Source organism: Astatotilapia calliptera, chromosome 23 (genome assembly GCF_964374335.1).
Source record: "Astatotilapia calliptera chromosome 23, fAstCal68.1, whole genome shotgun sequence".
Taxonomy (NCBI): Eukaryota; Metazoa; Chordata; class Actinopteri; order Cichliformes; family Cichlidae; genus Astatotilapia; species Astatotilapia calliptera.
Genome location: NC_137443.1, coordinates 20,971,672 through 20,997,551, shown reverse-complemented (window position 1 = coordinate 20,997,551; position 25,880 = coordinate 20,971,672). Strand labels below are relative to the sequence as shown.

At 39.1% G+C, this 25,880-nt stretch overlaps 1 protein-coding gene across 1 annotated transcript; it reads right to left on the bottom strand.

Moving 5' to 3' along the window:
- Positions 1-113: 113 nt before the first annotated feature.
- Positions 114-25,630, bottom strand: LOC113015718 (uncharacterized). Its single transcript, XM_080297201.1, is given in 19 exon segments — positions 114-1,632; positions 1,795-1,841; positions 2,246-2,401; positions 3,752-3,925; positions 4,146-4,319; positions 5,263-7,093; positions 7,365-7,584; positions 7,751-7,832; positions 10,491-10,663; positions 10,665-10,775; positions 11,964-12,032; positions 14,378-14,901; positions 15,060-15,106; positions 15,932-16,105; positions 16,744-16,917; positions 18,218-20,009; positions 20,412-20,479; positions 20,605-20,699; positions 24,107-25,630. Coding segments are annotated over 17 exon segments (6,351 nt in total). The 5' UTR covers positions 20,473-20,479; positions 20,605-20,699; positions 24,107-25,630; the 3' UTR covers positions 114-1,090.
- Between the last annotated feature and the right edge of the window lie 250 nt (positions 25,631-25,880).

Genomic DNA, 25,880 nt, shown 5'->3' with positions numbered 1-25,880 from the left:
AGGCTGTTGGTATCAGTGTTGTTGATGAGCCATCAGTACAATTATAACACAATATTAATATAAAATAATTTGATAATTTAAACACCCATGAAAGAATGAGTAAAGCAACATCATGTAGTTTGTTCATTTATTCATTTGTTTAGTTTTAATAACACAAAGAAAGCTCCCTGACAAAATGGGAACATGTAAACAAAGTTCCTTCAGAGATGGTGGAAATGATCATGTAATGTTGTCTTCACAAGTAAGCGAACAAGAAGAGATTAAAAACATCTAATCAGTGAAAGAAAATCCATAAATCAGTAAATAAAAAAACAAAAACATGTAAAACATGAACAGCTCAAAGTGTTATGCAAACACAGACCGAAAGAGTTCGACTTACAGGTTTGTATGTGATATTTACTCAAAATAAGTCTAAGGTTAACGGTGCATGAATATATTTAGCATTAGGGTTCTCCTTCAAAATTAAATGAGATATTAGTTTTGTTAGAGCTTCATAAAACAAAAAAGTTTCACTGTAATGAAACATTTAAGACTTGGTTTTTTATTTGGACACTGAACAGGCTCATGATAACACAAAACTAAAGTCCAGAGAAACAAAATAATGTGAAAATGTTTTTTAACAGTTTGTTAATTCATCATTTAAGGCACTGCAGCTCAGTGATTCCTCCTTGATATCACAGTTGGTCACCTCTGTTTCAGAGAAATACAACATACTGATATTTACTGTGAAGCTTTGAGTGGAAAAAGACAGAACAACAACATGTAGGTCCTGGAATAATCGTAGCTTCCATCTTTAAAGGACTGAAGGGGAAGATGTTTACAAGGAAAGGAAAGAGCAGTTTATTAATCTTTTATCGGTGGAGTACCCTCCAGGTCATTGTGAAAATTAAATCCTGTTGAATTGTACTGTATTTCTTTTACTTGACAGCCAGTTATTAACTATACACAGACTTTGATCTAACTGTTGTGCTACATTAAAATATATTGCACTAAATTATAATGAATGTGGAATTTTATGATATTCTGGACTTTTCTTGCTGTATTTTCTCTTGCTGGATGTTTAATTTGAATTGAATACCCCTACCTCATCCTAAACTGTACACAAATTCACTGAGGAAGTAGGAAACAAGACTGTAAATCCAGGATAAAGAGGTTCAGTGAATGTGGTGTTGAAGGTGTGGAGGTGGATCAGAGTGTCAGAGGAGACTCTGTAGAAGGACAGAGTGCCAGCAGGACAGTCCACATACACTGCTACTCTGTTAGAGACAGAGGAGGACGAGGAGGAGGAGATGGATGTTTTTTTATTATTGTGCCAGACAAAATAACAACCATCATCTGAACAGCTCAGACTCCAGGACTGATCATTCTCTCCAAACACACAGTGTTCTCTGTCTCCTCTCCTGTTGATTGCTCTGTAACTTACTGATATGTTAACTCCTCCTCTACACTCAACCTCCCAGTAACAACGACCAGTCAGACCATCTCTGCACAGTAGCTGAGGCCAATAATCAAATCTGTCAGGATGATCAGGATATGGCTGACCTTCCACCACACGTGTCACCTTCCTGTTGTCTTCAGACAGTTTGAGGTTTGTGTGCACTGTGTTTGTGTCGATTTCGAGTTGACAGGAATCTGACGGCGAGAACAAACACATCCAGCTGCAGTTATTGATCTGTCATGTGTTCATTGACACTTTGATGATGACTCCTGACATTAGAGATGTCATGTGAGAGTTTGAACATGGTTGAATGTGTGCCGCTTTGTTTTCATGAATCACATTAAAAACACACTTACACTTCCTCAGACCCGGTCTCAACCATCGGACTCCAGCAGGCTCCACCCTGAAAGGAGGAGGGGGTTCAGACCAGCACAGTCTCTTTCAGCATGCACACATGGACATTACATTGCTCTCATACACATATTGTTAAGTTTTTATTTTAAAATTTTAAAGTGCATTATTTAGTTCATTTAAATCAAACTGAGGTTCATTTTCTCCTTTGGAACAGTCAAACATTTTGACACATTTAAAGAAAATGTGTCTAAAGTCCCTTCCTGTGGTTGTCATGTAAGTATCTTCAATCAGACCGTTATGTTTTTTTTTTTTTGCTTTTATTACTTTTAAAAAATATATATAACCTAGTCAAATAAGTTTAGATATTGCATAAGTAATCATAAGTAATCATTTCAACCTGACATTTTGGTATATTTTATTACTGATTAAATGAATCAAGAGGCCTCTCCCTACCTGAGAATTTCCAGTCTTAGCTGCTCTAATAGTTTTACTCCTGCCTCTTCTGGATGATTGTAAGTCAAGTCAAGCTCTCTCAGATGGGAGTGGTTGGCCTTCACAGCTGATACCAGAGAGGTACAACCATATTTTGTGATCAGGCATCCTGTCAGCCTGAAAAAACAACATGTGACAGATACTGTTAGAAAACAGCATGGCAGCTAAATACAAAGTGTATTCTTTATATGGCACTGTTAGGAGAAACAAAGTCGCTTTGATCTAAAATCTAACGCCACCAAGAGCCAGATCATTTGATGGTCACGAAAATGATCAATCTAAGGAGAACTGAATTCCAAGAAAACCCCAAAAATCTACTAAAAAAAGCAACATGCTAGTCCATTTTGTTGAAATTTCATTGCAGTAACTCAAAATGGTACTCTGTAGTGTGCGTTTGAGAGCATGTCTGACAATATCAGGTTTTAGATATTTGTTCAGGGGGATCTCCTCCCAGATCTGGACAAGGGTGTCACTGAGCTCCTGGTCAGTTTGAGGTGTAACCTAGTGACGTCGGAGGACCAAAACATAATTTCCCAGAGGTGGTTTATTGGATTTAGACCATACACCAAGAGAACCTAGTGTAGTGTCTGACAGTGGGTCCAAGTGGGTTCATTCTGATACCCAGTGCAAGTCATGGTGTCTTGCTTGTAGAGGTCCTTGGATCCCTCAGTGAGATATCACTGACACACCACCAAAATGATCATGCTGAATGATGTTACATGCATAATGTTCTCTGTCATTTCTACAGACCCCTTTCATGTATTTTACACTTGCATAGGGAGAACTTGCCCAATCTACAAATACCAATCGGGCTTCTCATGCACACTTTGTAGGTTCCAATTTGTTAAGCTCATTTATAGCAAAGCAGCTGAAATTGATTAACAACCCCCTCTGCTACTTAACTGACCTGGATTCTGCTGTACTCGAGCAGTGAGTTGCTATGAGCCAGAGAACTGATCAGTATTAACTAGTTCATTTAGTAGGTCTGAAAGCAAATGGTACTTAGATAAAAGAGGTCAGTTTGATTTGGTGAGAAGGCAGTTTCCAGAATATTTAGGACACTTCTCAGTGTGCAAGGGACAAGCTACAAACCAGAACAGCTTTTCAGTCTCTCTTCCTATCCTCAAGAAGTACTGACTGAACTCAGGGGAATTGAATCCAGAGAACAATCCAACAGGAGTTGGTAAGAGTGGGTTCGGCTGGCTTAGAGTTGGTTCCAGTTGATTCAGAGTAGTCTAAACAGTTTAAGTATGGAGCTAATCTGTAGATAGGAGAAAAGTGTCTGCCAGAGGACTCCAGGAAACATGCCTGCCACTGAAAAACATTGGTTGATACCACTCATATTCACACTCACACAGGCAGGGTAGAGAAAAGTTAGAGCAATAAGGAAGAGAGAGAAAGAGAGGAGGGGGCTGTACCTGGAGGACAGGGTAACCATGAGAAGTTGTACATTTTAAAATCGCTGACCTGAGTGTTTCCAGTTTACAGTGTGGATTATCCAGTCCAGAAGACAATATGGTCATTCCAGAGTCCTTAAGGTCATTGTCACTCAGGTCCAGCTCTCTCAGAATAGAGTATGAAGCGCTGAGAACTGAGGACAGAATTTCACAGCTTCTCTTTGAGAGGTTACAGTTGCTCAATCTGATTGGAGAGTAATGAAAAAGAAAACAAACATAAACCGTCTTACCTGAATTCTTGAAAATACATAATCTATGGACATTATCATCCCTCTTGCATGCACATGTAAAAAACAAAATATGTGAATCTAAATATGCCATTGTAAAATCGAAATTATTATTTATGGAAGGGAAATTCAAACATTTGGCTGATAGGCACATAGATCTGACAAATATGATCTGACCTGAGTGTTTCCAGTTTACAGTATGGAATTTCCAATCCAGCCAACAGCAGCTTCAATCCTGAATCCTGCAGTTTATTGTTACCCATGTCTAGAGATCTCAGTCCACAGTCTTCTAATTTTAGAGAAGAGGATAGAGCTTCACAGCTTCTATGTGACAGATTGCAGCTACTGAGCCTGAAGAGACAACAATAATAAAATAGACCAAGTCATTGCAGTTCAATTCAGCTTTATTTATATAACAGCAAATCACAACAGCAATTGCTACTTTTATATTATAAGGCGAAGACCCTACAATAACACGGATAAAACAGAGAAAACCCCAACAATCATATGACTGTCTGATGCTTTCTCGTTAAAATGCTCATTTTAACGAGAGTGGTAAGGAAAAACTTCCTCTTTTCTATGTTTTTTTTTAAAAGGAAAAAATCCCTTTTAACAGGAAGAAACCTCAGGGAGAACCAGCTAGAGATTGATAATAACAAATTATTAAATGCAGAGTGGTGTATAAACACATGGTACGTGAAAAGGGTTGAAAGAAGGAGAAACACTCAGTGCATCATGGGAATCCCCTGCAAGCCTAGACCTATTGCAGTGTAACTAAGGGAGGACTCAGGGTTACGTGATCCAGCCCTAATTATATCCTTTGTCAAAAAGGAAAGTCTTAAACCTAATCTTAGAAGTAGAGATAGTGAACTATTTCTACTTCCAAACTGTTAGCTGGTTCCACAGAAGAGGGGCCTGAAATCTAAAGGCTCTGCCTCCCATTTTACTTTTAAACACTTTTTACACAAGTAAGCCTGCAGTCTGAGAGCAAAGAGCTCTAATGGGGTGATATGGTACTATTAAGAGATGGGCCTTAATTATACAAGACCTTGTATGTGATTATAAAGATTTTAAATTTGATTCTGGATTCACCAGAGAGCCAATGAAGAGACTCCAATATCGGAGAAACATGCTCTCTCTTTCTAGGCCCTGTTAGTACCCCTACTGCATTTTGGATCAACTGAAGGCTTTTCAGGGAATTTATAAGCAAACCTGATAATAACAAATACAATTTTGTGTTCTGTTAAAGACAGGCATGTGTTTAAAAATAATTGATGATTTCATGATAACTTACAGAGCGTTTTTGGAGGCTTTGACCACTGGCAGCAGCTGCAGAAGAGCCTCCTCTGAATCAGAGTATTTCTTCAGGTCAAACACATCCATATCTTTTTTGGATGACAGTAAGATGAAAACCAGAGCTGACCACTGAGCAGGAGACAGTTTATCAGTGGAGATACTTCCTGAACTCAGGGACTGTTTGATTTCCTCCACTAGAGAACGATCATTCAGTTCATTAAGACAGTGGAACAGGTTGATGCTTTTCTCTGTAGATAGATTCTCATTGAGTTTTTTCTTGATATATGTTTTCTGGTTGAACTGTGAACTACTTCTAAGCCGTGTAAGCAGGGATGCTAGTAGAGTCTGATTGGTCTGTGAACTTCTTTCGGTCGTTGTCAGCAGGCCTCGTAGGAGGGTCTGATTGGTCGGCATTGAAAGACCCAAAAGGAATCGGAGGAACAAGTCCAGGTGTCCATTTGGACTCTCTAAGGCCTTATCCACAGCACTCTGGTAGAAATGTGTTTTATCAGACCTACTGGAGATTGTTTGTGCTTCTTCCAGCAAATTGACATCAGAGTTGATGAAGGTCAGACTGACATGAAGAGCAGCCAGAAACTCCTGAACACTCAGATGGACAAAGCAGAACACCTTGTCCTGGTACAGCCCTCTCTCCTCTCTAAAGATCTGTGTGAACACTCCTGAGTACACTGAGGCTGCTCTGATATCGATGCCACACTCTGTCAGGTCTGATTCATAGAAGATCAGGTTTCCTTTCTGCAGCTGATGAAAAGCCAGTTTTCCCAGAGACTCAACCATCTTCCTGCTCTCTGGACTCCAGTGTGGATCTGTCTCAGCTCCTTCATCATACTTGACCTTCTTCACTTTGGCCTGAACCACCAAGAAGTGGATGTACATCTCAGTCAGGGTGTTGGGTAGCTTTCTCACCTCTGTGGTTCTCAACATTTCCTCCAGTACTGTAGCAGTGATCCAGCAGAAGACTGGGATGTGGCACATGATGTGGAGGCTTCGTGATGTCTTGATGTGAGAGATGATCCTGCTTCCCTGCTTCTCATCTCTGAATCTCTTCCTGAAGTACTCCTCCTTCTGTGGGTCAGTGAACCCTCTGATCTCCGTCACCATGTCAACACACTGAGGAGGGATCTGATTGGCTGCTGCAGGTCGTGTTGTTATCCAGAGATGAGCAGAGGGAAGCAGGTTCCCTCTGATGAGATTTGTGAGCAGGACATCCACTGATGTGGACACTGCAACATCAGTCAGAATCATATTGTTGTTGAAATCCAGAGGAAGTCGACACTCATCCAGACCATCAAGAATGAACATAACCTGGAAGTCTTCAAATCTGCAGATTCCCGAGTCTTTAGTTGTGGTTATAAAGTGATGAACAAGTTCCACCAAGCTGAATTTTTTATCTTTCAACACATTCAGCTCTCTGAAAGTGAATGGAAATATAAACTGGATGTCCTGGTTCGCTTTGTCTTCAGTCCAGTCCAGAATGATTTTCTGAGTTAAAATTGTTTTCCCAATGCCAGCCACTCCCTTTGTCAGCACTATTCTGTTTGTTTGATCTCTTCCACTTGAGGCATTAAAGAATTCTCCATGTTTGATTGTTCTTTCTGGTCTGTCTGGTTTCCTGGATGCTGTTTCAATCTGTCTAACCTCATGTTCATCATTGACCTCTGCGGTCCCTCCCTCTGTGATGTAGAGCTCTGTGTAGATCTGATTTAGACGGGTTGGGTTTCCTGCTTTAGCGATCCCCTCAAATACACACTGGAACTTCTTCTTCAGCAAAGTTTTAAGATCATGTGTACAAATTGGAGCAGACATTTCTGAAAACACATAAGAAACAACTTAAGTTATTGTACAGCAAAGAGGAAGTGATGAATATACTAGCCATCAAACACCTGGGTAGTAGACAGATGTGTCATTACTGAACTTATGCACAAGCTTCATTTGTGTCTTCAGCTTCCAGAATCCAACCTGCAACCTTTCACTTACTAAGTAAATGTATAAAACACTACACTAGGGAATTATTCTCTTGAACTATTAGAAAATTTCTAATTTTTCCAGCAGATAAGATCTTTAGAGAAATACTCTTACTGCTCTGCAGTTGGTCAGCCAGCTCTTCCTGCTTCATTGTCCTCAGGAAGTGTAGTGCGATCTTTAGGAAGGGTTCTCTGCTTCTCTGCTGTTCATTCACTCCAAACACGTTCTCATCCTTTTTCTGACGCTCAAATGGTTCCATGTAGTCTGGAACCAGAACTCTTTGGATCGTCTTCAGCTCATTCTTCACAAAAGTGATAATGTTTTCCTCCAGTAGCTGGAACAGAATACTCTATGATTCACCTGATCATACTGAAATCCCGGAGCCAAAAATTGGATCAATGTTAGACACATTGTCCTTACACTAGTCTAAAAGGTGCAGCATAGAGATCACTGTGAACAAAATAGAAAATAGCAAAAGTAGTTTTTGCACATGTACTGACCATAAATATTGAGTTAAGTTTTATGTGGTGATGCTGCTGGCCAGACTGATCAGTGGAAACCTTTGAGCTCTCCTTGTTCACCCTGTGGAGAAATCATGAAGACTTGGCTCATGTTATGGCTCTCCACAAAAAAAAACAGGAATAAATTAAAACTACAAGAAGCGATGAAACTGACTGTGCCCATTAGATTGTGTATAAGAAAACCAATTACATCTTATTTTGCTGTGTATTATCTGGATCCAAAATTTTAAATTTCATATGTGATTTTATCAGTTAATATTGATTTCCCGGTGCCTGGAAGTAACATTAAGCATTAGCTGATATTGGCTTGTAGATGTCTCTGGAAACAGAATACCATCTTATATGTTAAATTTGGGATAGACTGGACAAAGTACATTTAAAATATGACAGTTTAACTCAAAAGCTTTACAATTTAGCATCACCAAAGCCTTTAGATTAGGCTTGTTTATTCATTCCAATTTCGAGGAGAAGTTTGATAAATACAAGACCAGAAAATGGCAAAAATTGAACCAAAACTTGCATCTTAGATTGAAAATGACTGACTTCCTGTTATGTTTAGAATAGCTGTGAATAGATTAACTAATTAAAATTAACTAATTAATCTCACAATTTTCTGTAATTAATTGCGATTAATCACAATTACTTGATCAATAGCCTGGCTGCAATTACACTTTTTCAACTTTATATTTAAGCTTGTAACTGACATTTATGCAATATAAAGAAGTAAATGGAGAATAAACACAAAGAATGTATGCTGCAATTCAAAGAGAATTTAAACAGTTTTCTTCTGTCTTTTAGCACAGTTTCTCTCCTGTGAAATACAACTTTTTAAAAAACCTATATAGTAATAGTATACACTAATATATAATATATATTATATATTATATATATATATATATAATATATATAATATATATTAGTGCTCTCAAACAATCACAGTTTTTAATCAGATTTATCACAGGGTTACTGTGGATTAATTTTGATTAATCACAATTAAATCTCATTCATTTTTAATCTATATTAATTGCATTTCATTTTCCATGAGCAAAAAAAGCACCATCCCCAGCTAAGGTATGCTTCGCGTCAATGGGATATTTTAAGCTGGAAGTGCTTCGGTGAAAAGATAATTCCTTCCAGCACTATGTGCATAATACTTTATGTTGGTCGACTCTTCCGTCTGGTTATTTTTTTAATACTCAAATTTCCCATCGAGAGGGCCAGTGTGTGTTTATCATCTTCCATATTGAGTTGATTGGTTCAGCTGCCCGTCACTACCAGATCAACTGCCCATTTGCACATGTACAAAGGTAACTCTACGCGGGCAAACTGTCTGAAATGCGTTGACAGAAAAATTACAGGGATTTTAAGGCATTCTACACTCCAGATGCGTTAATAGCATTAAATTTTTTTATCGCGTTAATTGTGATGACAGCTTAATCTGCGTTAATGCGTTAATTTTGACTGCACTAGTTTAGAGTATTGATCAAAAAGGTTTTTTTTTTCTTGAGCTATTACATCAGGCTATCAAATTTCATATATGCAGATGAAACAGTTTCGTAGATGCCTCATTGAGATTCTGTAGGTGGTGCTGTAAACCCAATTTAGCATCTCCACCATTAGGACCAATTATCACAAAAGCTTCATCATGACAGAGGTTTTAAGTTATGATTTTTTAAAGCTTTCTTAACTTCTTAACAAAAACTTCCTGTTTCATTAGGGAGTCATTATGCCACCAGAGCAATGAAAAGTTTTAACTTTCATCATTAATTTATTTAGACCACTATTGGGGTGGTTGTGATCAACTTGTGACAACCTCCCCTAAATATTCCTAGCACTCTAACTATCGATCAGTATTGGCCAGTGTTGGGGAGTAACGGAATACATGCACCGCCGCTACGTATTTAAAATACAAAATATGAGTAATTGTATTCTGTTACAGTTACCGTTACTTTGTTGAAATAAATGGATTACACGGCGGTCTTTTCCTGTTTCATATATTAGGCTATGCTCTCTCTATTTTTGGTAATTCCACCCTGGTGGAAACCTAAACAAAATGCGCATTAAGAGGCTCTAATGCCTGTGTCCCCATGTTACCTCTACTTGCAGCCTGCATAGTGACGTGAAGAAATACTAAAAATACTACTAATAAACGGAGCACATGCAGTGTGACCTTTGCAATGTCAGTGCTTGGGCCTTGATGACACATAAGTATCCTGTTTATCTTGCTATCATGTCAAAATGTGAGGCTGCTTTGGGGCTTGATGTCTATTTCTTCTCTAGTTCTTGTGTTGACACTTTTAGAAGATGAACCAGGTAAGAAAATACACACTTTATGTATTTAAAAAAATGTGATAAGGACAGCTCACATTAAATCTGCCCACACAGAGACTTGAGCCAAAGGTCCATGAAGTGATGTGTGGAAATGAGCACTGAGTCATATCATTGTGGTAGTAAAGGTTTAGTTGTCCTGATGATGCCATTGAGAACCACCAACAGAGTCTAGAGCTGTTTGAAGACTTCATCTCAGTTTGGTTTATTGACAAATACCTCATACATCATAAAGCTTTCACATGCTTCCCATGCCATGTTTCTGGAAAAAAAAACCCTCACTCAAGACTTCATACTACATTTGATTATAGATACGTGAAAAGCTGATCTGGCATTAACCCTTTTTGAAAGTTTACTGAAAAAAATAAACATATATACAGATATAGATTACCTTTCCACAGCAGAGCATTGTCCTTTAAAATCAGCACCAATACTCTTTGACCAGTCACTCTTTAAGGACACACAGCTGGGTTCAGGTCCAGGTTGGTTCCTGTGAATAATGATGAAGAGTGATGTGAGCGCTGAGCTGTGACATGGAAAAAGTCCTGGACAGTTAGAGATGGTTATCTCACCTCTGAGCTTTGGTCTGGCTCTCATGTTCCCCACACAGAGTGGTTTTAGAGGGAGGGACTCCCTCCTCTCTGTCCTCACACTGATCCATGCTGCTGAATTCACATCCACATCAGCTCACACACACTTTCTACCTTCACCTGCAGAGGAAACACTAATCATTCATGTGCACATCAACTGAAATTCTCCCTCTGCATTGTATGTTGTCCAAACACCGAGATGAACCAGAAAACCAGCAGTGTCAGCTGAATGCAGTCAGACAGCAGTGTGAGGCAGAGGAAGCTGCCATCAGCTGCTCTACTTCTACTATCAGTCCACTAGATGGCGCCATGAAGCACACGCGATGCTTTCACTGACACACAGATTCACTGTGACTGGAAGTTTTATTCAATTAATGTTCAGTTAAAAACAGAAACAAACAAACACATGACCTCAGATCTCTGCCTCAGATTCTCTTCTTAATAAGAAAAATGACTTTTCACTCACTAAAACTCAACTAACAAAAGAAAAGCAACCTGTTGTTTTAGTTTGTTTTGTGAACCTTTAATTTTTGTTTCCAGAGATATTTCATCAAAAGGAAACATACACCGAACATAGCTTGATGATGCACATTAACTATAGAGGGAAATAATCCTCATAGAGGTCACAAATTTGTATCATATGATTTACAAGCCTGAACTATTCAAAAATTCATACACAGATTTTTTTGTGATTTTAACACAACATGTCCATGCACACTGCAATTTCAACATTAGATACTGAAGGCTACATTAAGAACTGGACTCAGTACTGCTAACACACACACACACACACACACACACACACACACACACACACACACACACACACACACACACACACACACACACACACACACACACACACACACACAGACACATTTTTAAGGTTAACCTATCTGATATCTGATAATTTTGATAATATCTGATTATTTTCACTTTCAAAAAGATTCTCAAACCTATAATGTTAGCAAGGAAAACATTACAGGCTTCCGTTACCTTAACACAGAGCTTCACATGAAGAAAATCATCTGGGACACCAAGTTCAGGAACGTGAAGTGAAACTTTTAAAAGGAAGGAAATGCTTTCTGTAAAGTTCTAAATGAGCAACATCCGAAGCCCACTCACATGCCCTCTGTACTGGAATCAGAATCTGGAGATGAGGGGGATGACCCACTGACGTACTTTACCAACTATCCAGTTATTCAGCCAGTGCGATGGATTCACTCTTAAGGCTGTCCTAGTGTAAATGCCTGTACGATGCCTATAGGACATACCGGACACACTAGGAGAGCTGACAGGGTGGTAGAAGGGCATTTACCCAGCTGCAGGATTGGTACTTGGACCTTTGTGCAAAGAGGAACAGAAGTTACACTCTGAGATCCTTCAAAATGACCTCCAGCAGGCTGTTTATGTTTCTGACCAAACTGTTAAAAACAGAGTCCATGAGGGTAAAACGAGCAAGAAAAATGTTATTACATAAGTGCCAATGAATATCTGTACCCATTACATTTTTCTTCAAGCATGTGAGTCTTGACATAAATATAATGTCATACCACTGTCTCTCCACCTCATATCAGTCCATCATCCAGCTTCCTGCCAGGCTCATGCTGACTGATTTTCATCATTTATATACCTGTCAGACAATTTTTCCACTCAATTTCAATGGTTTCAGTGTGTTTGTGTGTTTGTAGCAAAGAAACTTAACAGGCACAAAGGGTAGAGGCAGGGCTAGAATTAAACATGTCTTTATTAAAGTCAAAAACTAAAAATCAACCTTTAACTTTAAGTAATTACACAATGAAACACAATGTACACAGTGAAACACACAGCTCCAAACATAAACTACTTCATATGTCTGTGAAGGTTCTCAGTCATCCAGGTCATCGTAGTCAAAGGAGCTTGCAAAGAAAAGCGTCTGGACTTCTTTAAGTTACTTGAAGACGTTTCACCTCTCATCCGAGAAGCTTCTTCAGTTCTAAGGTCAAATGCAACAACAACAACAACATAGTCATCCCCTATGTAGCCGGTGTATCAGAAAAACTCAGGAGAGTTTTCTCCAAGCATGACATCCCAGTGCATTTCAGACCCAGCAACACGGTCAGACAAAAACTGGTTCACCCGAAAGACAAAACGCCAAAACACAGACTTAACAATGTGGTGTATGCTGTACAGTGCAGCGAGGAATGCCCAGACCTCTACATTGGAGAGACCAAACAGCCACTTCACAAGCGCATGGCACAACATAGAAGAGCCACCTCCACAGGACAAGACTCAGCAGTCCATCTGCATCTTAAGGATAAAGGACACTCTTTCGAGGATGCCAATGTTCACATTTTGGACAGAGAGGACAGATGGTTTGAAAGAGGAGTGAAAGAAGCCATCTATGGCCACTGTGAGCGACCATCTTTAAACAGAGGCGGTGGTTTACGACACCAACTCTCTGCCATCTATAATCCAGTTTTGAGTTCCCTCCCCAGACGCCTTAACGCCCACTCACATCCTGGGCCATCTGACCTCAGGAATTCGCATGATAAGGTGGGGCCAGGTTTCACAATGAACTCACCCGAAACTCTGGCTGATTGGGACCCACACCCAGTTTCACACCTTGGCTCAGGCGATTAGAGGATCATCAGGGGGTCCTTTTGTCCCTCTGTGGGGGGATACTCCCACTAGGTTTAAATCTGGGACTCTCCACCATTTGACCTTAGAACTGAAGAAGCTTCTCGAATGAGAGGTGAAACGTCTTCAAGTAACTTAAAGAACTCCAGACGCTTTTCTTTATAAACTACTTCACTTCTTTACATATTTAGGTAGCTGATAACAATTTAATTTAACTCCCAGAAATGTTTAATATCTACTAATACAGACTTTAGCAGGATAATATTGTGACTTCAAGGAATCACTGTTAGTATCAGTATCAGTACAATTACAAAAAGTAGAATGAAAAACAGTTCTGTCATCTGCGTTCATTAAACTGACTTCATGTAATTCATCTTCCCACTAACAGAGTGCAAGAAATGATCATCAATAAAGAGTTAAATGAGATGTTAGTTACATCAGACCTTTTCACATTTATCTGATTAATATTAGAAGTTATTGTTTCTTTCATTAGATTATTTTTAAAAGCAGTAATTTTCATAGAATGGCAGAGACATGAGTGATCATGAGTGATGAATATCTTCAATTCAGATAGAATTGTTGAATGTCCGTTTATTTAGTCATGGAACATCCACACAGGCTGGTTGTCATTATTTGGGAGAAAATAAAAACAAAACCCAAAATGTCCTCTTATTGTGAAAATCTCCCTTAATTCCTGTCCTGCTTCAATAACAGTAATAATATGTGGAGAAGTTGAAAATGAATTTTTTTAAAAAAAGAAATAGCAAACAACAACGACAACAACAACAACAATGAATGAGCTCAGGCTTGTCTAAGATGCAGAGGAGCTGGTTCTTGACTCAGATTCATAAAAAACGCTACATAATAATATTCACTGTGAAGGTTTGAGTGAAAAAAGGACAAAACAAAATCTGCTTCATGAAATAATCCCAGCTTCCATCTTAAAAGGACTAAAGACAAAGAAGTTGACAAAGAGTCATTGTTTAAAACTTAATTTATCCATGTGTCTGAAAACATGTTTCTGATTGATATACTACACCAATCAGATGAATATCCAGGTGTGCTAAACTTCACAAAGACTGACTGAGGAACCAGGAGACCAGAGTGTAAATCCAGGATAAAGAGGTTCAGTGAATGTGGTGTTGAAGGTGTGGAGGTGGATCAGAGTGTCAGAGGAGACTCTGTAGAAGGACAGAGTGCCAGCAGGACAGTCCACATACACTGCTACAGTGTTAGAGACGGAGGAGGAGGAGATGGACATTTCTTTTTTACTGTGACATACAGAACGAGGAGCATCATCAGAGAAGAGCAGACTCCAGGACTGGTCATTAACTCCAAAAACATATTCAAAATCATCTTGTATCCTTCCAGCTTTGTAAATCACTGCTACATTAACGGTTCCTCTACACTTGACCTCCCAGTAACAACGACCAGTCAGATCATTTCTACAGAGCAGCTGATGATAGAAGTAAAATCTGTCTGGATGATCAGGATATGATTGAACCTCCTCCACATGTGCCACCTTCCTGTTGTTGTCAGACAGTTTGAGGTTTGTGTGTACTGTGTTTGTGTCAATTGTGAGTTGACAGGAATCTGATGGAGAGAACAAACACAATCCAGCTGCAGTTATTGATCCATCATCTGTTCATTGATTGACACTTGGATAACTACTAACATCAGAGAAATGAATGACTGATGAAAATGTTTCAGTGTTTTTTGTGTTCATTAATCATATTAAAAAACACACTTACACTTCCTCAGACCTGGTCTCAACCATTGGACTCCAGCAGGCTCCACCCTGAAAGGAAGAGGGGGGTCAGACAAGCACAGTCCATGTGCATGCTGAACATGCATTTAGTGTGTGTATGAAGAATGTATGTTCATACACACAAGGACATTACATTGTTCTAATATGCATACTAGTCCCTGTTAGCTCACAGTAGAGGATTTCTGGACTGACTTAGCAAGAAAACAGTAAGACTGGAAGGTTCATCCAGGAGAATGAACTTCTGTTGGACTCCCTGGCTGCAGAGGGCTCTTGCAATCTGGACAACCCTATGCTTCCATATCTTGGTGCCCCAGCAAACACAGATCGGGAGTCAATTATGGTTACCTCCATTCACGAGGAGGATCAATTAACCAAGCTTGAACCCAGGCCAAAGTGAGCTGAAAACCATCAGCTATGTGTCTCACCAGTTAATGTCCTGGGTATTTCACCAATAGGTTGAGAAGCAAAGAGTCCACAAGATTTTGCCCATAGGAGGTGACAACTCTCCCCACTGGTGACTGATTTGGTCCCCCACATGTTGTCCATCGGAACGAGCTGCCCAATGGCTTGAGGTCTATTACAAATATCTCAAAACCCTTTTTAATATCACAGGCTTACAATTAATACGTGTGTGTATCTAAACTACAGTTTAAAAGGTCATAGTTTTTTTTTTTATTCTATGGCAAGCACCTTAATTTAAAATTCATTTAAGTGTGAAATATAAATCAAACTCACATTGACATTTGTTGTTATTGCTAAACTTGACAAGTTTCAATGAATAGTCATAACACACACACGCATGAAACAGGAAATAAGTGAAGCACTTTCTGCTCTATTAGACATTCTTCCCCATACCTGAGAGCTTCCAGCCTCCACTGTGGATCATTCTGTAATGCTGAAAGCATCCTCGTGCCAGAGTCACCTGGATGATTGTAGCTTAGGTTCAGCTCTTTCAAACGGGAGGGATTGGAGCTCAGAGCTGAGGCCAGATAAGTACAGCCTTGCTCTGTGATCAGGCAGCCCGACAGACTATAGACACAAAACAACAATCTATCTGTGAATACTTCACTCAAGATTTGCTTTCATTGGTTTGCGTTTGTTTTTCACATACAATGTCATACATCCTTTCAATCTCCAATTCAATTTAGCTTGATTTAGAACATGACAATCCCCATAGATGACAACAGTTCTCAAGTAAGGCCTAACAATATTAGAAAGTTAACTCCAGCAACTGGATGAGCCCCAGAGAAAAGCTCTTGGTGATGGTGGGGAGAAGGAATTCTCTTTAACATGCCAGTGTCTCTGGGCCAGCTGTCCAATTTCAAACTACATACTTTGAAGCAGACCTTTAGAAATGCAGTTTCAAACAAGAGATATACAGGCATTGTACAAATAAAATCTATGTGGTACTTTGGACTGAAAGTAACTAACAATAATTTGTCCTAAAGTGTTATACTAAGGAACCTTCAGGTTTAGATACCTTTAACAAATCATATCTTAATATGCTTCTTTTGGCTGCTCTCTCAAGTGGTCACCACAGCAGATGAACCTACATATTTATTTTGGCAAAGATTTTTTTATAATGGAGTTCTAAATGAGTTTGCAGTTTATCCACTGATAAAACTCAGCTTTTAAATTGTTGTGGGTGAAAAAGTCTAAAGCCTGACCTGAGAGTTTCTAGTTTACAGCGTGGATTTTTCACTCCAACAGACAGCAGCTTCACTCCTGAATCCTTCAGGTCATTGTTGCTCAGGTCCAGCTCTCTCACACTGTTGGACTGGGAGCTGAAAACTAAAGACAGAGCTTCACAGCTTTTCTCTGAGAGCTGACAGTCATTCAGTCTGAAAAAAAAAATCTAATTAAATCACCTTTAATGTTGAATCTGCACAATTAAATGGAAAAACAAAACAATAAATACTGAGGACAAATGTGAAACACTTCAAATTTTCTTAGCAAAAACGAATGAAAACCAATGCGGAACTGGTAGATTTAATTGTACTAGGTTGACCAGTATCCAACTAGACAGGTCTGTAGTGCCATTTGTGACTTTCCAAATTTTAGTATGTATGATGTATGGAGGTAATCGTACACTGAAGTAGCTCAGACAAGCAACAATGCACCTATTCATTTAGTGATTCATTTAGGAGCTTTTGCAGAAGTGACGGTAGGAGCAATGTTTAGCAATCATTGTGTGAGCTGAATGAAAATGTTGTGCTGAAAGTTTGCTGTGTTTTAAATGTTTGGTAACTTAAAAATTAGTATAACAATCAGCATGTGCAGGAAGCACATGGGGCAGGACTGAAAGAAGATGAGTGGAGGAAGGATGATAGCAGACGACATGGCAAATAAGAGAGATAATGTGTAAGTAATTTTTCCAGGGAGACTACAGCCTATACACTCAAAGGATATTCAACTGTAACTGCAGCATAAACAGGGAAGGAGGGGATGAATGGACTTGAGAAAAATATAGCATGCCGGTGAAATTTATAGTTCTCACAAAATAGAAAACCTGTCAGATAAGAAGAAATAGAGGAAAAAGTGAAACAGCGATGCTGGAGGCAGTCATGAATCATTGAGTGAGATGTTACTCAGATCTCACATGGAATGACCAAAGGAGTATGATTCAGTTTGATGGCAGCTGCAAAGGATGTTCAGCCATGGGTGGGGCACTTCTGTATGGAGATGGAATGTTTCTTTGGTTCTTGCTTCCTCTGGAAACTCCAGCTTACATCAAAGAAGTGAACGTTGCCTAACTGCACCTAAACTCTCAAAACAGTTTTCTATTTTCTCTCTCTCTCTCTCTCTCTCTCTCTCTCTCTCTCTCTCTCTCGCTGTGTGTGTGTGTGTGTGTGTGTGTGTGTGTGTGTGTGTGTGTGTGTGTGTGTGTGTGTGTGTGTGTGTGTGTGTGTGTGTGTGTGTTTATCACAATAGTATCAAATAAATGCTGAAACCTAACCTCTGCAGTGTTACGGTTTACTGTCGTAGAACAGTTAACAAATTAACTTTAATTATTTAACTTCTGAATACAAATTGTGCCAAAGATAGAAAGTGATGCCAACACCAGTGATGCACCAGTGAAAAAAATAAATCACTGACTCAAATTTATTTTAAAACTTAAGGTATGAACACACACTCACTTACATGACTTTTTTGGAGGCTTTGACCACAGGCAGCAGCCTCAGAAGAGCTTCCTCTGAAGCAGAGTATTTCTTCAGGTCAAAAACATACAGATAATTTTCTGATGACAGTAAGATGAAGACTAGAGCTGACCACTGAGCAGGAGACAGTTCATCTGTAGAGAGACTTCCTGAACTCAGGGACTGCTGGATCTCAACCACTAGAGAACAATCATTCAGTTCATTCAAACAGTGAAACAGGTTGAGGCTTTTCTCTGTGGACAGGTTCTCATTGAGCTTCTTCTTGATGTACTGAACTGTTTCCTGATTGGTCTGTGAGCTACTTCCTGTCTGTGTCAGCAGGCCTCGTAGGAGAGTCTGATTTGTCTGAAGTGAAAGACCCAGGAGGAAACGAAGAAACAAGTCCAGGTGTCCATTTGGACTCTGTAAGGCCTTGTCTACAGCACACTGGTAGAAGACTTTTTGCTTGTGTTTAATTCTAAACAGTTTAAATGACCAAGATTTCTTTTCTTCCAGCAGATTTACTCCGGAGTTGATGAAGGTCAGATGGACATGAAGAGCAGCCAGAAACTCCTGAACACTCAGATGGACAAAGCAGAACACCTTGTCCTGGTACAGTCCTCTCTCCTCTTTAAAGATGTGTGTGAACACTCCTGAGTACACTGAGGCTGCACTGATATCGATGCCACACTCTGTCAGGTCTGATTCATAGAAGATCAGATTTCTTTTCTGTAGCTGATCAAAAGCCAGTTTTCCCAGAGCCTCAACCATCTTCCTGCTGTCTGGACTCCAGGGTGGATCTGTCTCCGATCCTTCATCCTTGACCTTCTTCAATTGGACTTGCACCATCATGAAGTGGATGTACAGCTCTGTGAGGCTTTTAGGCAGATCACTGCTCTCATTATTTATTGTAAGAGAATCCAGAACTGTAGCAGTGATCCAGCAGAAAACTGGGATGCGGCACATGATGTGGAGGTTTTCTGATAACAAGATGTGGGAAATTATAATACTGGCCTGCTCCTCATCTCTGAATCTCTTCCAGAAATATTCATCCTTCTGTCGGTCATTGAACCCCCTGATCTCTGTCACTATGTCAACAAACTGAGCAGGGATCTGATTGGCTGCTGCAGGTCGTGTGGTTATCCAGACATGGGCAGAGGGAAGTAAATGGCCCTTAACTAGGTTTATCAGCAGCAAATGAACTGAGGTGGCCTCTCTAGGGTCAGTCAGGATCTTGGTGTTGTTGAAGTCCAGAGGAAGTCGACACTCATCCAGACCATCAAAGATGAACACAACCTGGAAGTCTTCAAAGCTGCAGATTCCTGATTCTTTGGTTTCAGTAAAGAAGTGATGAACAAGTTCCACCAAGCTGAAAGTTTTCTCTTTCAAAAGATTCAGCTCTCTGAAAGTGAACAGAAATATGAACTGGATGTCCTGGTTGGCTTTGTCTTCAGCCCAGTCAAGAGTGTATTTTTGTGTTAAGACTGTTTTCCCAATGCCAGCCACTCCCTTTGTCAGCACTGTTCTGATTGGTTCTTCTCTTCCAGGTGAGCCTTTAAAGATCTTGTCTTGTCTGACTGTTTTTTCTAGCATGTCTGATTTCCTGGATGCCATTTCAATCTGTCTGAGCTCATGTTCATCAGTGACCTCTGCAGTCCCTCCCTCTATGATGTACAGATCTGTGTATATCAGATTCAGAATGGTTGGGCTTTCTCCTTTGGTGCTCGCCTCAAACGCACACCGGAGCTCCCTCTTTAGTTTAGATTTGAGTTCTGACTCACACTTTAGAGGACCATCTGAATGACAAAACAACATTATAAGATTATTTGACAACTTGTAGTCAATTGTTGACCTTCCAAAACATTTCTTTAATTCACTGGGAATCTGTGAGTCAATTAAGAAAGTATTCAGATCTCTTGTTTTTATGCCGTAAATTCATTTTAAATGAATTAAAAAACATCGACACACAGAAACAGTGTCTCATCAGATCCAAGAACCCTTTTCCTCTCTGAAGTATTACTGCTGGTTAACAACCTGAAGCGTATCTGACTTAAAGGAGTTTAAAAGATTCATTGGTAGAAATTGTGAGGTGGCCCTTCCAGCAAGTTCTCTTTGAAAACAACAAGAGCTCTCATCGATCAGTGTATACATGTTTCCGTGTTAATGACAACTCCTCAGACAAACTATTGATATCCTACCTGTTGGTGAAGCCTCTTGAGTTGAATTGTCCATCTGTTTATATTCAGTAGGTTTCTCCATTCTTAATCTATAAAAAAAAGAGAGAAAACATGAAGCACATTAAGTACTGGAGATGTTTTGGCATAGTTACATATTTGAAAAAGCCTACACACAGCATATCAGCACAAAAAGCTAATACCAACTATCACTCACAGTGGTGGAGGGGTGATGGTGTGTGCTTGTTTTGGCCACCTTGAAGTCACTGAATCAAAGTCAAAGTCCAATTCTCAACCTGACCGAGAAGAGAGCTGTGCACAAACAAGTGTCCACAAACATCAATAAACTGAATAAACACTGTAAAGAAGAATTGGCAGAAAATACATAAAATATTTACTTTAAGTTATTACTGCTTAACGTTTTTCTATAAGTTGAAGCATAGGATGTAGTTTTTCACACACTGTGTCTGCATTTTGCCTTATATGACATAACATGTCATTTGATTTTTATCTCCAGTTGTTTTTATCTGGCAGATTTCATAACAAGGTTATTATTTTATTTCATGTGAAGAATAATGACCAACATTATGAAATAAATACCTATGTCATGCAGAATTACTGCATAAATACATGTCATACCAGAGTAATAAACACAATAGTATCATCAAAATACTATGCACACCAAGAAAAGAAGTCAAATTTAATATTTTAGAAATATGTCAACATCTGATTTCAACTTAGATAATCAAAGTATGATTATATTTAAAATATATTAATTTTAAGTATTATAATTAATTATCTTAAAATGGTTTGGATAATTTTAGACAGAGGTTAAAAATATCCACTTTTGGTTGGTCAAACCCAGTTTGGCTGTGTAACAAATGCACCACATGTTGCAACAACCGCTCCAAGTATTGGCACAAACTGTTAAAATTACTTCCTCTTGGAGGAGAGCCAACAGTATTTATTTCGAGTAAGAGGCCTGCATATTGAAACTATATCTGCAGGAGATAACAAATGATCATTTACAAAGCTCAACCTGTCCTCCATCTACCTTTTGCTCTGTGTTTCTACAACAGGCTGACTGATTCAGTCATCCATTCAGATCCAACACAGCTTAAGAATTATAGGCCTATCTCTAAACTCCCATTACTGTCAAAAATTCTGGACAAAGCAGTTGCTGATCAACTTACTGCTTTTTTAGAAAAACGTGACATTTATGACAAATTTCAGTCTGGTTTCCGTAAGTGTCACTCAACAGAAACCGCATTAATTAAGGTCTCTAGTGACATTATGATGTCGGCTGACCCCGGAGCATCCACAGTCATGGTTTTGCTGGACTTAACATTTGCCTTTGACACTGTTGACCATACCATCCTGATTAACAGGCTCCGGGACATAGTCACTGTCAGTGTGTCCGGTCTTGCGCTGGAGTGGTTTCAGTCATACCTTTCCAACAGATCTTTTAGTGTCTTTGCAAATCAGTTTATGTCACACTCTAAGGACCTGACATGAAGGGTCCCACAGGGTTCAGTTCTGGGACCAATTCTTTTTCTCCTGTACATGTTACTCCTAGGACTTATAATTAGGCAGTTCCCTAATTTGTCTTATCACTTTTATGCTGATGATATTCAGCTCTACTGTTCTTTTAAGCCGATGGAAGTCCATAAAATGTCCTTTTTTCATAAAATGTTTAGCTTCCATTAAACAGTATCTTGGAGAAAACTACTTGCAGTTGAACTCTAAGAAGTTAGAAACATTAATTATTGCCCCTGAAAGCCAGATAGCTATAATCAAAAAGCATCTTGGTTCTCTTGGATCATCTGTTCACCCGAGCCTCAGGTATCTCATGTTGTTTTTGATTCTGCCATGTCTCTAGAGCAACACTCTAGATTAATTAGTAACTGTATTTTTCAGCTATGAAATATTTCCAAACTGTGAACTTTTTTTTGTCTAAATCAGAGTTAGAAATGATTACCCATGCTTTTATTTCTTCTCACTTAGATTATTGTAAAAGTCTTTTTCTTTGTTTGAGCAAAAGAAATCTTGACCGTCTCCAGTTAGTCCAGAATGCTGCTGCAAGGCTTTTAACTAAGACACGAAAAAGAGAGCACATTACACCAGTGTTACGCTCATTACACTGGCTTCCAGTACATTTTAGAATTCATTTTAAAATCTTAGTCCTGACTTTTAAAGCTTTGAATCATGACGCTCCTGCCTATATTTCTGATCTTTTAGAACCTCACACTCCCTCTCGCAGCCTGAGATCATCTAATCAAAGGCTGTTGGTAGTTCCCTGAACATGTTTTAAAACCAGAGGTGATAGATCTTTTAGAGCGGTGGCCCTCAGGTTGTGGAATTCTCTCCCTCCATCTCTACGCTGCCTGGATTGTATTTATTCTTTTAAACATCATCTTAAGACTCACTTATTTAGACTAGCTTTTAATTAGATTTGCGCTGTATGTTTGATTGTACCGTATTATGTTTATCTGTTTTATATTATTGTGAAGCACTTTGTGTTTTTTATCCTGTGAAGAGTGCTCTATATAATCAATAAAGTAAAGTAAAGTAAAGTAAAGTAAAGTAAAGTAAAGTCATCAGTAAGTGGATCTGCAGCAACAATGACTGAGTAACACTTCTGCTGCTCTGATTCTTGGATTGTACACACACACACACACACACACACACACACACACACACACACACACACACACACACACACACACACACACACACACACACACACTGAGTGAGAAAAGGGTAGGATGGGGAGCTCTAGAGTTTCATAATCAGATAACTCTGTTCTTGCAATAACTGAAAGTTACTGTGACGGTCTGTGGTTGTGCAACTTTGTGCTTTTACAAATGTTACGCAACTTAGTCTATTTTTTTCTGATCTGAGCTGGTGATCTGAAATAGATCAACAGCTTTAAAAGTTATGTAACACCATGTATTGTTTCATAACTTCTAAAGTTACAATAGTGTTTTAGGACAAACCTTAAACTTCATTTTCATTTTCAAATCCAGCTGTAACATAACATTGTACAAAAAGTAGCCCGTGAGATTCCCTTAACTCTCTTATTACCCAGCAACTAAGCATCTTTTCAAGTACAGGTATACCTACACTGACAAACAGCACAAAATAGATCCAGAATTGAATAAGTGAGCAAAGAACAGTCCCGATACATTAAAAAATAAGCAGGAGTAATCAAACATGCAGCAAATCAATCAATAGGATAATGAAGCGCAGGTGAAGACAATCAGACAGAGCAGACACAAAAGAAAGCAGTAAAACAAAGGTTTTCAGTAAAACATGAAATAACTAAAAGACAGGTAACACAGGATAATAACAGGAAAGGGACAAACATTCAGAAAAAAATTAAGAAGGTAAGAAAACAGAACAGAAGCATAAAAAAACAAGAACAATTATAAAACAGAGAAAATATGAAAACTGTGAAAAGTTGTAGAGTAGAAAAAAGGAACTATTCAAATAAAACAGAAGAATTTCAAGAGAGTAGAAATTCTCAGGTCTTTAGATCGAAGCTTAAAGGCAGTGACAACAAACAACAATGGACTCCTCACACATTGGTGAAAACTAAACACACACTGAAGTGGATGTAAATGTCAGTCGCCTTCAGCCCACATTCACAGGTCCAGCTCTGACTCCCTTAACATGAACTACAGAACTGTTAATGAGAAAAACAAAACTGTCTTCATTACCGTCACATGGAGCTTCCCCCGGAGACCATCATCTGTAACACCGAGTTCTGGCAAGGGAGGGAGGCTAAACGTTATAATAAGGAAACACCCAAAGAGGCATTTTTGGGGGAAGTTTTGCAAAATCAGTCCATTTAAAATCTTGAAATCACTGTTTTGTTACTGAAGGTAGTTTAGTTTGAGTTGTTTTTGGCTGAGCTGTGCCCTTAATCACTGATGTGCAGGAAGCAGGATACACCACTCAAGATTTCGGTAAATCTTGGTTTATTTTCCACAAATCAACCAATCAATAAAAAAAAATAAAAAAATGTTAAAACCCACAGGAAACACAAAGAAGCAGAAAACACTGTAAATATAGATGATTTTTAGACTGTAATTCTGTTTTGTTTTCAAGTTTAATTGACTTGGAAAAAAGTCCAAATGTAACACACTTCATCTCTTCCAATTACAGGTATGTAGGAATATTTACAAGAATACCAAAGTTGAGAGTAACATGGGAACATTACTGTTATCCACCAAATCAATTCAACATCATAGGAAATAAATGAAAGTGTCTAAATATGTAAGGAAAGCCAGTAATGAATCTTAGAGTGTAGTTTTACAAGAACAGAGAGACCAACCATCAACTTCGAATCAGACACATTTACAATTAAAGAAGATGTTTGTTAAAATTATTTTCAATCACATGGTGGAGAGAGGCAGCACGGTGGCACGGTGGTTAGCACTGTTGCTGCACAGCAAGAAGGTCCTGAGTTCAATTCCACCATCAGGCCGGGGTCTTTCTGTGTGGAGTTTGCATGTTTCCCCCGTGTCTGTGTGGGTTCCCTCCGGGTACTCCGGCTTCCTCCCACCGTCCAAAGACATGCAGCTTGTGGGGATAGGTTAATTGGATAATCTAAATTGCCCCTAGGTGTGAATGTGTGAGTGTGAACGGTTGTCTGTCTTGTGTGTTAGCCCTGCGACAGACTGGCAACCTGTCCAGGGTGTACCCCGCCTCTCGCCCTATGACAGCTGGGATTGGCTCCAGCGACCCTGAGAGAGATTTTCTTTGTTCTTAAAACAGGAGAGTCTCGCCGTAATGTGCCTTGTAGTCAGGCTCAGGTTTTTTTTATGTGGACACTGAAGAATGAAACTAAAAAACTGGCCCTGCTGCTGCATTCCTGCTACATTTACTGACTGACTTTAAACACACTCATATTTAATAAATACACCGCATGAAAGTTTTTAGCTATTTCCCCCAAATTGATAACATTCACAAACACTAATGTTGCATGGTTTGGTAAACCATTCCAGATGATAATAGTCACATGCTTAAAATGCCCTGTCTTTGGATTTGGAGTATTGCTAAGCTTTGTACAGGGTGGGCCATTTATATGGATACACCGTAATAAAATGGGACTGGTTGGTGATATTAAAGTCCATTAGTATATGTGAGGGGGCAAACTCCTCAAGATGGTTGGTGACCATGGTGGCCATTTAGAAGTCGGCCATCTTGGATACAACTTTTGTTTTTTCAATAGGAAGAGGGCCATGTGACACATCAAACTTATTGGTAATGTCACAAGAAAAACAATGGTGTGCTTGGTTTCAACGTAACTTTATTCTTTCAGGAGTTATTTACAAGTTTCTCTTTGTTTACAGCCATTGACATGTCGAAGAGGTTAACACGTAATGAGCAGATCGAAATTGTGTTGATATCTGGTGAACGCAGTAACTGGGTCATTGCAGCAGATTTCAATGCAAGACACCCTACGAGACCACCCATCTCCCATTCTAC